Source organism: Solea solea, chromosome 4 (genome assembly GCF_958295425.1).
Source record: "Solea solea chromosome 4, fSolSol10.1, whole genome shotgun sequence".
Classification (NCBI taxonomy): Eukaryota; Metazoa; Chordata; class Actinopteri; order Pleuronectiformes; family Soleidae; genus Solea; species Solea solea.
This window is the reverse complement of record NC_081137.1, coordinates 18154842-18168376: the sequence shown is the minus strand read 5'-3', so window position 1 is coordinate 18168376 and position 13535 is coordinate 18154842. Positions and strand designations below refer to the sequence as shown.

The window sequence follows — 13535 nt, the reverse complement described above, 5'->3', positions numbered from 1 at the left end:
GCCACAATAAGACCAACCAACAACGTACAGCAACAAACGCTTCAGCCACACTGGGATCTGGCACCAGAAAAGGGGGTCTTAAAGCGACAGTTATGGCCCTTTTCCACTATGGTCCCAGCTCGCCTTGACTCGCATCACCACGGCACGTTTTAGGTTGATTTTCCACTACAAAAATAGTACCAACTCAACGTGGGCAAAGTCATCACTGCACAGCAGCATGAAACTGCCGTGACGTCGCTTTACACGCAAAACACACACACAGTAACTTGAAAAGCAGTTGTTTTCAGTGTAACTGAATCATTAGAATCAAAACTATTTGTTCAGTACTTCCTTTTCCCTGGTAATTGTTGGAGATAATCGCACACGTTTAGGATTGTTAAGTCTTTTTAACTGATCTTCGGCATCGTTCGACTTGATTCTTGTGTCGCACGTCTCTTCCTCAATTGGCCGGAGACAAAGGTCTGGATAATTTCCAACTTAGCCCATTTGAGAGTGAGCAAGCGTCCTGCCTCTTGCATATTCAAGTAAATCCACCGTTGCTCACCTGCACGTCCCACACATCATCCTTCTGATGGGAATGCTCCTCAGCATTCAGAGTACCTACCCATTTGGAGAGGACGACAAGGGGGGGGGGGGGGAACCAAAATGTGATTTACACAGGGTTGAGAGAAAATGTGTTGCAGCCTCATTCACTTCATGGATGATGGCGAAGGTGGTGGAGCATTGTGTGCACTAGGAGAAAACAATATGATCATGATAAGATGTAGGTTTGACAGTGAGCCTCGGAGCAAATGCACATAAAAACATTGGCACATTGTTTGTCATGAAGGCTCTTTTGACAGTTCAATCAAAACTTGGTTCACTAAAACTCTCATTTGGTGTTTACAGTGTATGGGCAGGAAAAGGGTTTAATTAATCATCTTGAGCTTTACATTATGGTATTGCGTTTAATGAAAAGCACACTTTGCTGTTATCGCCGCCGTCCGACACACTACAGCGCTCTTTTGAAAACCCCGAGGCGTCAGCGGTGACAAGATTATGTTATTTATATCCACAATACCGGGCTCAACATTGCTAAACATGCATGAGACTTATGGCGTCGCTACAGCTGTCGTCAAGTTTGTTGCGTTTTCATCCATTAATTATGGAGAAACGTTGATTCCACGCGTCAATCCCGAGGACAGCTGTTTGTGCTGCTCGCGGCCATAAAAACCGGGAGGCTTGATGCGAGTATTGTGAGAACGCGCGTCAGCTGACAGCCTTGTCTTGATTAACTCTCCTCAGAGGATTACGGTGTCTCTTTAACTGACACTGTGGTCTCTATTGGCAAAATGCTGCCTCTCCTGAGAAGAAAAGGGAGTGAAGATAGTAGAACCTGTACAAGTCCTCCTGATACTCCTCGTCAAGGTGTCATCGAGGGTTTCTCTCCATAACAACCTTCCCAGCTGCAATTCAGCAATATGCCTAAATCCAGCAAAGTGAAACCGTGTGCAATATATTACTGTCACCTAGCAGCATCTTGGGAGGAGACTTGAAGTCAATTATGTCTTTTGTTCTTTACTTTGAGTGCTGTATTAAGTGACTCTGTCAAGTGTATCAGATTGATAGAAGAAGAAGTAGTAGTAGCTGGGCCCCCTCCCCTCCCCTCCCTCCTTCCCTCCCCCTTCTCACATTCTCGGCAGTTGTCCTGGCACACTCGCAAAGGCTTGAGAGACGCACAAAGACGGTGAGAGTATGAAAGTCACAACAAGATGAGTGAGGGCAGAACAAAGCGCTAATCACCGGCGCGGTGTAACATCCTCAGAGAAATGTCAGTTAGCTCAAGAAGCCATCTTTGTAACCGTTGAAGGAAACAAGGGGTGGGCTCGTCGCAGTTGGACACAGAGTCGGGGCGCATGTCGCGATATTTACCCGTGTAAGTTTTGACATGTGCAGATGTGTGAAAATCTTCCTGTCGTGATGGCAACAAGACTTAACAAGGTCTGTGACTGATGTTGCTTAGATCATTGGAGTCTGTGTTGTAGTGAGAGCCAAAAATACACCTTTTTTTTTTTTTTTCATCTAATGTTTGAGCTCATGTTTCTAAACCACAGATGTGTGCACCAACATGACTGTTTCAACTGATTGTGGCACTTAGGTATCAATGGTGGAATTATGGTTATGAATGAGGTTATGTTTTGGCTCAGGGAGTACCGTGCCTTTGGTGTAGGCACAAAAACACCTAACTGGGGGAAGATCACGCATGGTTTATCATCATCAGCTATATAATCGTGTTTGGCTGATTCTTCATATTAACCCGGGAAAATGATTAAAATCAACTGCAACACAAGTCGGAACATTCAGTACTGTGCAAAAGTCTTTGGCCACCATTAGATTTTGTTATTTTAGCAATGCTATAATGATCATACAGTATAATTATTTCTTTTCCACTTCACTGGTGCACATCCAGAAAATATGGGAAACTTGTTTTGGTAGCAGTTTAGCAGTTTGGAAGTTTGGAAAACAAGGTTAAAGTGTCACCCTGGCTTATGTCACTGTCAAAACCTGTGTTTGTTATTTGCATTACATACACATGTTGTATGGTATTAGTTGAACTCATTGACAGCTTGCTAATACATAAGATCTACTTTCAGTCAGATCATTTAAGTGAAACGCCAATGATCACAGAATTTGACAGACATGAAAACAACAAAGTTGGAATTGCCCCAAGCACAGTACTGTAAATCCCATTTGGATCCAGGTTTCTAATTACAAGTTTGTCGGAATAGTAGTGCATAAAAAAAAAAAATGTTTTGGAAGACACCAGAACAAATAATGAATAAAGAGTGCTGCAATGGAACTGGCAGCAATCAAATAATTATAAGTATGGCAAATGTCCATAATCAACACCTTCCTCCTTCCTCTGCCGCGCACCTGCATGACAATGACTTTCCCAGAGGTCACTCAGCTTGGTACGCGGAGTGTGAAACCATCAATCAGGATCCACAGCTGTTGAGTCATTGCATTAACTCCGAATGACCACCTCCACTCTCTGTGTGTGTGTGTGTGTGTGTGTGTTTCACAGGGGACCTGGTATCAGATGACGAGTACCTGGAAATCCCATCCATCTCCAGACAGAGAGCGGGGACGTACGAATGCACAGCTATCAATGACATCGACGCAGATGTTCAGACGGTGGACATCACCGTCAACTGTGAGTCCACTGCTGAATTTATGGAACACCTTGTACGCCAACATTTATTACCATTAGTCAATAAGAGAATTCAATACTTAACTTGAATATGTAGGCTGTGGGAAATCAGTGATTTCTTTTCACGACCATTTCACCCTCGGGCTTAATTTACTACCCCCTTAAGTCATTAGAGGACAAAAATGTCCACTGTTATAAACATTACAGATTCATATTTTTTGCTGCAAAAATATCTTAAATCAGTCGTGAATATTATGTCAAAGATTAGCCAAAATATTGACTTTGATGCATAATTAGCTTTTCTGTAGCATCAGATATAAAATCTACTACCATCTTAAGTCACAAAAGATGAAGATGTCCACTTCCAAAAACTGCTATAAAAATAGTACAGATTAATGTTTTTTTTCTGCTTTTTGGGGTTAAATCTTTTGATCAACTTCAACGTCCTGATCAAAACTATAACATATTGAATAATTGAAGGGATTTTATTCCTTCAAATGCCAGTTTGATTACATAATGCTCATATTTATTTTTATGAAAAAACACCCAGGCACACACTTATATTAACATCAAGTAATCAAACTGGTATTTTAAGGATTAAAAATCCTCAAAATGATTTAATATTTGGTCATTTAGACTTTCAAATTTCTTATATTAACATCAAGTAATCAAACTGGTTTTTTAAGGATTAAAAATCTTCAAAATGATTTAATATTTGGTCATTTAGACTTTCAAATTTCCAAAATTGGTCAAGAGAGAAACTTTCTTAAAAAATGGTGCCCTATGCGCTAACACAGCCAAAGTCATGGCCAGATCAAGAGGAAAAAATTGTCCAAAATGGACAAAAATGTCCATAATGAAGGGTAATTAGGGTTATCAGTCATTAATAATAATACATATTGTGATAAATGATAACATTTACATATTAAAATAAGTATTATAATGTAAATAATTAAATAAACTTGATTATTAGTTGTGCAATCAGGCAGTATCTGTTTTTTTGAATTTGAAATTCAAATGGATCAACTCCAAGTGCAGGAAGCTTTTCTTTGAGAAAATGTGGGATGAGTTCAAATTCAGTCTACCTCAGCGTGAGCTCCTGTTTAATTTCTCGAGCAAAACGCTGCCTTTATTCAAAAGAGAAATTGTCTTGATACATTTTTAGTTTCTAAGACAGACGGCTGTACTTTATTCATCCCAAAACTGGGAAACATTAATTACAGCAGCATGGTATCAGGCCTTTACAATATAAGGAATAAAAAAAACAGCACGCACTGAGTGATTTGATTTGATTTGAAGTAAAAGCAGAGATCAGCGAGAAACCAGTAAAGACCCAACAAAATCAGGACCGATATACAAAGATGATAGATGTCATTGTACCAATGAGATGGATTTGAATAATAAATAAATGGATGAATAAATTCACGGCAAAGTGAATGAAAGAGAGGTCATCGAGGAAGGTTAATGACTTTAATGTCAAGCACTCAAGGACCTTAATAAAATATATAACGGAGAAATATGAGACTTTCTATATTTAGGTCTGGACTCGGCTTTGTTCAAACAGTCGAGAAAGAAAATGTATCTATGATTAATAAGCCGCGGAGACTTTGCTGCGGGAGAGGGAGAAAGAATTGTATCCCATTAAAAAAGTTAATTTCATCTCATTGTGTCCTGACACCGTGCAATCTCACCGGTTTGATAAATACTGTACATAATTTGACCTCATAATTCCTGTTAACTTGTGCTCATGGAGCAGATCACACAAGGGAGGAGGAGGAGGAGGAGGAGGAGGAGGAGGGGGGACACACAGAGCATTTTCCTTATTTCTTTGACTCGACTTGTGCTGCCTTGTTGTCCTGATCACACGATGCGATGTGACGTCTGTGTGTGTACAGATGCTCCGACTGTGTTAGAGGGCAGAGATGTCGGCGTGACCCTTGGCCAGAGAGGAGAGCTGGAGTGTGAGGCTGATGCAGTGCCCGAGGCGGACTTTGAGTGGTACAAAGACGACAGAAGGTAACCACTTCTACGCGGGCGTTTTGTGCAGTCGAGCTACTGACGATTATTGATCGGCTGCCACTCACGCGGACACCAAAGATGATAAAACAAACATGAGGAAGAGAAATCATAATGGACTTGCTTTTTTTTCCCCTCCCTTTCCAGGATTTCCAACGGCTTCGACGGCATGGAGATTGTGAACAGCCCGTCACTTTCGAAGCTGACGTTTTTTAACGTGACTGACGCCGACTACGGCAACTACACCTGTGTTGCGATCAACAAACTGGGCAGCTCGAACACAAGCTTCCTCCTGTATGGTGAGCACATCTGCAACATCTGTTACGGAAAAACATAATGCACTACTTTGTCTGCCAAGTAACCGATTGTGCAGATCAATTATTATAGGGAATTATATATGAATAATTAAAACAACACACAGAGCGAATCTGGGCCTCGCACATTCTGCTCAAACCGTGAATGTGTTGAGCGGAATGTATGACGCTTTTCTTTAGATGGTGTCTAATTAAATTCGATTCATCTGGCTGAGCTGGCCGATTCCCTACTGGTTCCCTACTTAAGATGTAGGAATGGAAATGGTTTGGCATATTTTAGAAACACACACATATATATAGATAAATGTTAAAGCATTTTTTTTCTCTTTCATACAGGAGCAGGTGCACCCACAGACACATGTATTACAAGCTTTTGCACACAGTGTAGCACCACATCAACATATGTTCTAACAATTATGTTCCCACACAACGAGACTGCAAAGGCCACCTGGATAAGGCTTAGAAAAGATCATGCTTAAAAACATACCGGGATTTCCTCATTACAAATCCGTGTGTCATTCGTTTAAAAAAGTGGATAATGACTCGTTTTGTTGCAATTACCGATATTGTGCTCACATGAAAAATGAAAAAAGAAGCAAAGCGTTTCCCGTTTGTTCCACTTTAGATGTTTCCGTCTACCACACGGTACGCAACCCGAAAGTTGCGTAATCAGAAAGTGACCTGTGACAGGGGAGCTTCACACGGGAGGGTCACTCTGAAACCGAAAGACATGACCACGGAGAAAATGTCGTCTGTCATAAGTTAGAAAGATATCCTTCCACGATTAATAACATTTAATAACATTTAAATGACTAAGCCGTCACTTTATGTGGTCAAATCAGCCGCTCCTAAATGTGAGGTGCCCATATTCTCTCTTTTATATCAATTCTACTCAAACGGCCCAAACCAAGCTGTCCTATTTCCGGTTTTCAAAATAAAGTTCTATCGAAAGCGGATGTTACAGCCTGGACAAGGGGATTTAAACATACGACATGACTCCGACGATGTTTCCTCTCCAGCAGCTTCACCGAGAATCTCAGTTTTATTTCTTAAATATTTACAATTAAGTACACAAAATACTAACATAAAAAAAACATTACAATAATACAGCAAGGTGGACATTCACAAAAACAGTTCCTTAAATAATAAACAAAACATTATCTTAACACTAATTTATCTATATAAAACTCTATAAAACTAATATAATAACTCTTTTATTAAACTATATGTGCATGCAAGCATCACAAGAACCTCTCATCTCTGGCCACTAGATGTCACTTTAGACTGGCAAACCCGACCAAAACACAAACATGAAGGCACAGCTTCCCAAAACACCCAAAACACAATTAGAATTCCAAAACTAAGTTATTCAGTACTTAAACACACAAATGTCACTTCTCATACCTGGACAAGGGGATTTAAACATACGACATGACTCCGACGATGTTTCCTCTCCGGCAGCTTCACCGAGAATGAGGCATAATGTGGAGCGCTCCGCCTTCCGGCCTTAGCAGGCAAAAGTAATCGATCACTGATCGTCTTTCCTGAGGCTAAACTAACAGATGAACGCTCTTGATTTATGATCTTTTATGACCTCTTATTAAAGATAATCCATCTATCACACGGACACAATGTACTGGTTTCAGAGTTACCCACTTACTCCCGGCGAAAAAGCATACAAATGTCACAGGTCACTTTGGGGTCACGTAACTTGCGTTACATGGAAAAATCCAAACTGAAAGAAACGGGAAACGTTTCGTTATCCGTTCTTTTTTTGTTTTATTTCATTGGAGCACAATATCGGAAATTGGAAAGAACGAGTCTTTATCATTAATGAACAAACGTATGATACACGGATTATAATAGTGTAAAACATTGTTCCACTGTGTTAAAACAAGCTACGTCACAGCATGAAAACACACCGGGACGTCAAAGACGTCTGTCTTGCTCATTCCCTTACACACCATCCCCTCCTAACACTTGTGAACTAAAGTGTCAAAAACAAGTGCAATTTTGACAAAAAATGTGTTTCTAATGCAAGAGTAGTAGTAGTAGTAGCTGTGTGGGGAACATCATTTAAGGGATACAGAGTGGGTATATTACACATTAAAAAAGGTTGAATTTCAGAATAAAATAGCACAAACATTAATGACATCAGTGTTAAAGCAAGTAGTAGTTTTTCTGCAGACTACACTGCTATTTCGCGCCAAAGGCCATTCAGATTTCACTAAAAACATACAGCCTTTCAGATGATCACTTCATCAATGTTAGGTGAGAATTAAAACAGGTTATTGACACACACTCGACTCTCGTTTGCATGTAACGGCCCAGCAGCAGTTGTCACGCCTTTCACTTTCCAGTGTTGCCAGTGATGTGTTACAGTTCCGTTTCCGACATATTGCTCTGTTTCATTTGTTTCCCCCTGGTGTAGTGGTAATTGAACCCACTAGCTCAACGCTATTGCAAGGTTAGTATTCCTCACCAGCATGCACTTCAGCTGCCGTGGATCGAAAGTATTAACTGCATGCCGGGACACGGCAGACATTACCATTTTCACAAACTGGGAGTTGGGATGCAGTGTCACTCTTATTTGTCTCCCCTTTATTTGATGAGGAGGGGACAAATTATTGCTTGGCTCATATCAGAACCGTGCCGCTTTAATGGGTCTTTTTCTTTTCCTGTTACATTTATGAATTGATTTGTTAGCCCCGTGGTGTGGTCACATTTGTATCTTTTGTGAAAATGGTCGATGTTGCCTGTGGTACTAATCATGTTTCATCTGTGTCCAATGCAAACCTAACTGCCTCTCTGTGTTTGACATTGGCCTCATTCTGATTTTTGCATGCTCCTGTTTTTCACACTGTAAGTATTAACTGTCTCACGCCGGCGCCATTTGTGCTCGCGTTGTTGTGTTTCATTAGTACGTGTGAAAGCAAACACCGAGATCTGCAGAAACTCTCTGCAGGACGACGTGTTTCCCCCCCGTATCTGCCTGTGTAGATCGTAGATAGTAGATCTGTGGTGTAGATTATTCGTGTCAGTGTCTGTAGAACTACCCTTTAAAATGTTTGGAACAAAGCGAAGCTCACCTCTCGTATCAGTGAGTGTGTCCTTGTCAGTTCTGGCTGCAAACGCCGCGTAAACAAACTCCCGCCATTAACAGCACAGAAATGTATTAATGTGCTTTGATTGTGTCTGTGAGTGAATGTCATTATTCTAATTAGCCATATGCAGGATTAGGGATAATCCACTGTGACAGAGTAATTGGATAGATGCCCCAAAGGAAACTGTGGTGAACTTGTGGAAATCCAAAGGAAATGAGTGTTCGCTGTGTGACAAGCTTCAAAGTAAAAAGTTCAAATTTGTCCTCAATCCAGAGACAATGCGTTCACTTGCAAGGAACGTGCCTCATCCCTGGGAAAAAAGTGCCATTAAATGTTCACTGTTGTGTGTTCAAATGTGTTTGCCTCATGAACATGATAAACGGAAACATTTGAACGCATAATAAGCGGTTCTGGCAGTACTTAAATTCAACAGCCACTCACTCCTCAGTACATTATTACTCTTGTATACAATTATGAAGTATTTGTTATCCATTTTAATAGAAGTTAATAAGACTATGCTATGCATTACTTGAAAATCCAAGCTGCAGAGTGTAACTTTTAAATACAGCTACATTGTTAAAGAGAGACAAGCAGCAAACTTTAGGGTTCTCTGAAACATAAGGAAGGTGAATTAACCTCAGTTCTCTGAAAAAAACAATTGAAATGAATGTTTAAAGAGAAAAGTTGGGTTGGGATCAAAATCACGTTGATCAAAATGAACGAACAAATTGAAACAAGGAAATGCTGTAATAGTGTTTTTACTTTCAATGTACATGAGACAGAAAAAAGCTTCGGTGTTAATCAAAAAGTGTTCTGCCTTTCAGACAGTTCCTCCACTCATCACCGCTCACGGCTCCCGGAGACACTGAGCTTCCCTGGAAGTGACAATTTTGCCGTTTTCAACGTCTCATACAAGCTGAGCTTTTGCTGGTTTTAATGCGCCGTGCAGCTACGGCAACGAATGAGAAGAACTATGTCTTATGGTTCATCGCGTTACAGCAACCTTTTAGTCATGAAATGTAAATACAGCAGTACATATTTGACAATTTGTTTCATTTCAGAGGAAGCAGAGCTCCTCTAATACTAATGTTTAACTGTATTTGCCAAAACATGAACAGTAACATACATTTGCTGACTCCCAGTTTCAGTTGACGAAAGCAAAATGCGCAAGTCAAGGTGCCATTTGAAGAAAATCCTCTCTTTATAGACCAGGTCTGGGTTTTAAGAATGCCCCGGTGACGGAGAGATTACATTTCAAATGCTGAGCTCTGCCCAGTTTTAATCTGTTTAAACTTCACTCATAGCATCTGATGTTGCAGACCGCATCATTTTGATGGTCACACTCAAATACAGGTGCTAAGTTCACCTCCTGCCTCCAGCTGGAAGCCTTTACTGTGGCCTCTGTATCATTGTCATTTGATGTGAATCCTAACAAAGACCGTTTCATGTCTGTGGGTTTACCACGGTGGAAGCCAGCCGTGAATACACGTCCACTCTCAGCCACATCTGCTTTGAAACCATCAATTCACAGCTTTATGCTCAGTAACGAAAGTGTCAAAGATTCAGAAAAAGAATAAGTCTGACGTTTACGAAACCAGATGTGACTCATTTAAGACATACAATAGTTATCTTATGTTATTGAACTAATGGATCGAGCTTGACGGTGATTGGACAAATGAGTCTTCACTTCCGGGGAAACTCAGCTTCTCTCAGAGTCAATTGAGCAGTGGGCGGGAACAGACGCTGGGTTTCTGCATGATGATTGGAGGAACTGTCTGAAAGGCGGGAGCAGTTTTTTGATTGACAGCGTTGCAGAAACGTACAGGACAGCGGAGCCTTTTGTGGATTTTGCGAGGGAATAGCTGGTCATTGTGTGTTATTTGCTTAACGATATAGGCCATTTTCGTTTGTGCATATACACTGTATATTTCCTTGTTCTAGTTGTTCGTTTGCAGAATTTATGTAAGAATTAAAATATAAATAACTGGGCCAGAAATGAGCTTCCTCCGTTTCAAAGACCAGCATAACATAAATTGACAAACAACAAAGTATCTAGGGTAAAACCTTGAGGTGCGCCATGTCACAATGCTGCCTCAATTTAGCATCAAAATTACTTAATGTTTAGGATTATCTTCAGTGGAAATGATGATGATAAAAGTAGATTCACTTAATCCACAGACACGTGCACAGTGATGAAGCAGTCACCTCACAAGGATTACATCATTTTCATTTGCTATCAGTCTCAGCCGATAGAACGTTAATTGGTAGAACAAACACAAAGGGAAATTAAATCCTTAATTGTTAAAGTGTATTATTTTTCTCCCTTGCTCGTTCCATGCTGTCAGGACCGAGAGCAGTTCAGGACGGCAGCGGCGGCGCAATGGGAGTGCACTCACACACCTGGATCCTCTTCATAGTGTTTCTGCCACTGCTGCTTCGATTTTGAAGAGAATTTGATTTGAGTGTGTGTGTGTGTGTGTGCGTGTGTGTGTGCGTGTGTGTGTGTGCGTGTGTGTTCGCGCACGCACGTGAGTTTGTCTGTTTTTTTTGTTTTCCAACCAGAATCATAATAATATGATGCACAGTGGGTGCATGAGGTACCAAGTTATGTAATGATAATGATATAGAGATTAAGTACATAACATGTTTCTGATTCTTTCTTTTGTTCGTTTTGCTTGTTTGGATTTGTCCCTTTTAGTTTTTAAAGGATGTAACAGGTGTTTCATGGATTGAGTTTGATACGTTATTTTTCTTTTCCTCTCTCTCTAAATTATATTATTCTTGATTGTCTGTTTTTTCTTTGGGGGGGGGGGGGGGGGCTGATTTTTTAAAATGAGGCATATGCTATTCAAACTGGATTTTTCTTAACTTTTAACCACATTGCATATTCATCCCAACTCTAAGAAAGAAAAAAAAATTACAGCACGTATGAGAGGTGAATGTTAAATACCTCAAAGTCAAAGTGAGACAGTGGAACAGAAGGGATTGAGGCTACCCTGAGGCTGAAAGCCTGGTATTATCATATTTTAATGTATAATAATTATCATTCAGTCTGGATGTTGAAAAGCAAAATTGTTTTTGACCCTCAAGTATTTTTGTTCTCTGCATTCCCGTGATATACTTGCAGTTGTTACATGCTAATATTTCAGGTTTATTTTTTATTTCATTTCTACAGGTTTGTTTTAATATTAAAATGTTTGAGAAGGGAAAATATGAAGCTGTAATTATTTAGGACAAAATACCATAGTTTAATGTCTTTGTTGTATTTTTCTTTTTTTTCTTTCTCTACCAGTACAGTTGTACACAATAATGTTGTCAAGAATAATTATGTCATAACGAAGTAATTAATTAGGAGGGAGAGTCGTCGTGTGCGACTTATGTAATGCAAATTTACAAATGCTGTTGCTACTTCTTTGAATATCATGCAATCTTTATACACTTATTTGAGAAAAGGCTCCTTGTTCATGTTTCAACGCAGCAGTGGAAGGTCAGGGACCACTCGGTACAAACCATGTCAACAGAAATTAAACAACCCTGCGTGTATTTAGGCACCAGTGACGAAGTTCATACAGCACCATGCATCTTACACGTCTGTTTTCTCATCTCCTTTTTTTCTGTCATTTTACAAGGAAAGTTGTGTTTGGCTCTAATCTGGGCGCCAATAATCTCAAATTATCGATACCTTTAAACCAAAATGTACAGTGTGTAGGTCTCGACCGTGAAACATCTCCATGACCAGGACCATTCCAGCTTTTTCTAGAGAAGAAAACAAACAACCATTGCAGTCGTACAGTATAGTATGTGAGCTGATCGCAATAACCTTGATTGATCAGACGTCGAAGCGAAAAAAAAGGCTACAGCTGCTCTTACCGCTTGATGTATAGCTTGCATTATGAGGAAAAAAAAACACACACACACCAGGATATACGAGGAAACCTCTCAGTTTTATATGATAGAGGCCGTAAAAACAACAAAACCTCCGTTTCCTTATTTCGTTGTGACCGTGAGGATTTTATGCAACAATCGGTAACTCTCTCACAACACAACAGAAAGAGATAAAAAAAAAAAAAAACAACAGCATGCTTGTGTTGGTGAGTGATTCACACCATTTGCCAGACAGCACTCACGCCCCCTGCCAACTATAGCGTGTCTGCCATGGAAGAGGGATCCTTTCATTGTGGCTCTTACTGAGGTTTCCTCCATTTTTTTTCCCCCCCTTGTTGTTAAAAGGTTGGGGGGGGGGGAGTGTTTCTTAGTTGAACCAAGGCTCAAAGGATGTCACTATGTGTACAGATTGTAAAGCCCAGTGAGGGGAAACTGTGATTTGTGAATTTGGGCTTTGTAAGAAACATTTATTTGAACTGGTTGGGCGACACTTTTCCTGTCCAAATCCAACCCAAACCTGACAGTTTGTTTTTTTTGTCTATGTGAGACCAACCTGAGCCCCTAACGTGCAACTGTTACCATGGCGACAGCGTGTATACCCTGTTTACGGACACATGCGGTGTAAATTATCACGAACGGTTGAAAAAAAACGTGATCTCTGACCTGTTCACGTTCTTATATCGTCTTTCAAAGGGAAAAGTCTCCACTAGTTCCTTCTGACTTCTCACATGTGCTCGATGAACAGCAACTGGGCCCGGCGGTGTGGAAAATGAAAAGAGCCAATATCCAAATGAAAAAGGAATTGATCAGGGGTAATCGCGAGCCGGATCCGATTGGCTTATCGTGCTTTCTTTTCACACACAAGACAAAGAGAGACAGACGCTGCAGATGGTCATTCATCTCCAGCACGGGGATGTTTGGATATGACATGGTAATTACGCCGTCCCCGGCTTAGAGGATATCTTTGACTGATCTCTTCTCGTCTCTTTCGCCCCCGGCCCTTTTTGTCACGCGGTTTAACCGTGT

The 13535-nt window shown here is 40.5% G+C and overlaps 1 protein-coding gene across 5 annotated transcripts in view; it reads left to right on the top strand.

The window, feature by feature from the left end:
• The window catches only part of ntm (neurotrimin), a 388934-nt gene extending 377498 nt beyond the window's left edge, over nt 1–11436 (top strand). For 3 of the 5 annotated variants that reach the window (XM_058627119.1, XM_058627122.1, XM_058627118.1), the window contains 5 exons: nt 3065–3193; nt 5086–5206; nt 5354–5505; nt 7952–7987; nt 10970–11436. In XM_058627119.1, coding sequence (XP_058483102.1) covers nt 3065–3193; nt 5086–5206; nt 5354–5505; nt 7952–7987; nt 10970–11070 — 539 coding nt within the window. In that variant the 3' untranslated portion in view covers nt 11071–11436. The remainder of the gene's footprint in view (nt 1–3064; nt 3194–5085; nt 5207–5353; nt 5506–7951; nt 7988–10969) is intronic. The other 2 variants (XM_058627121.1, XM_058627120.1) reach the window with 2 other exon arrangements.
• The last annotated feature ends 2099 nt before the right edge of the window (nt 11437–13535 follow it).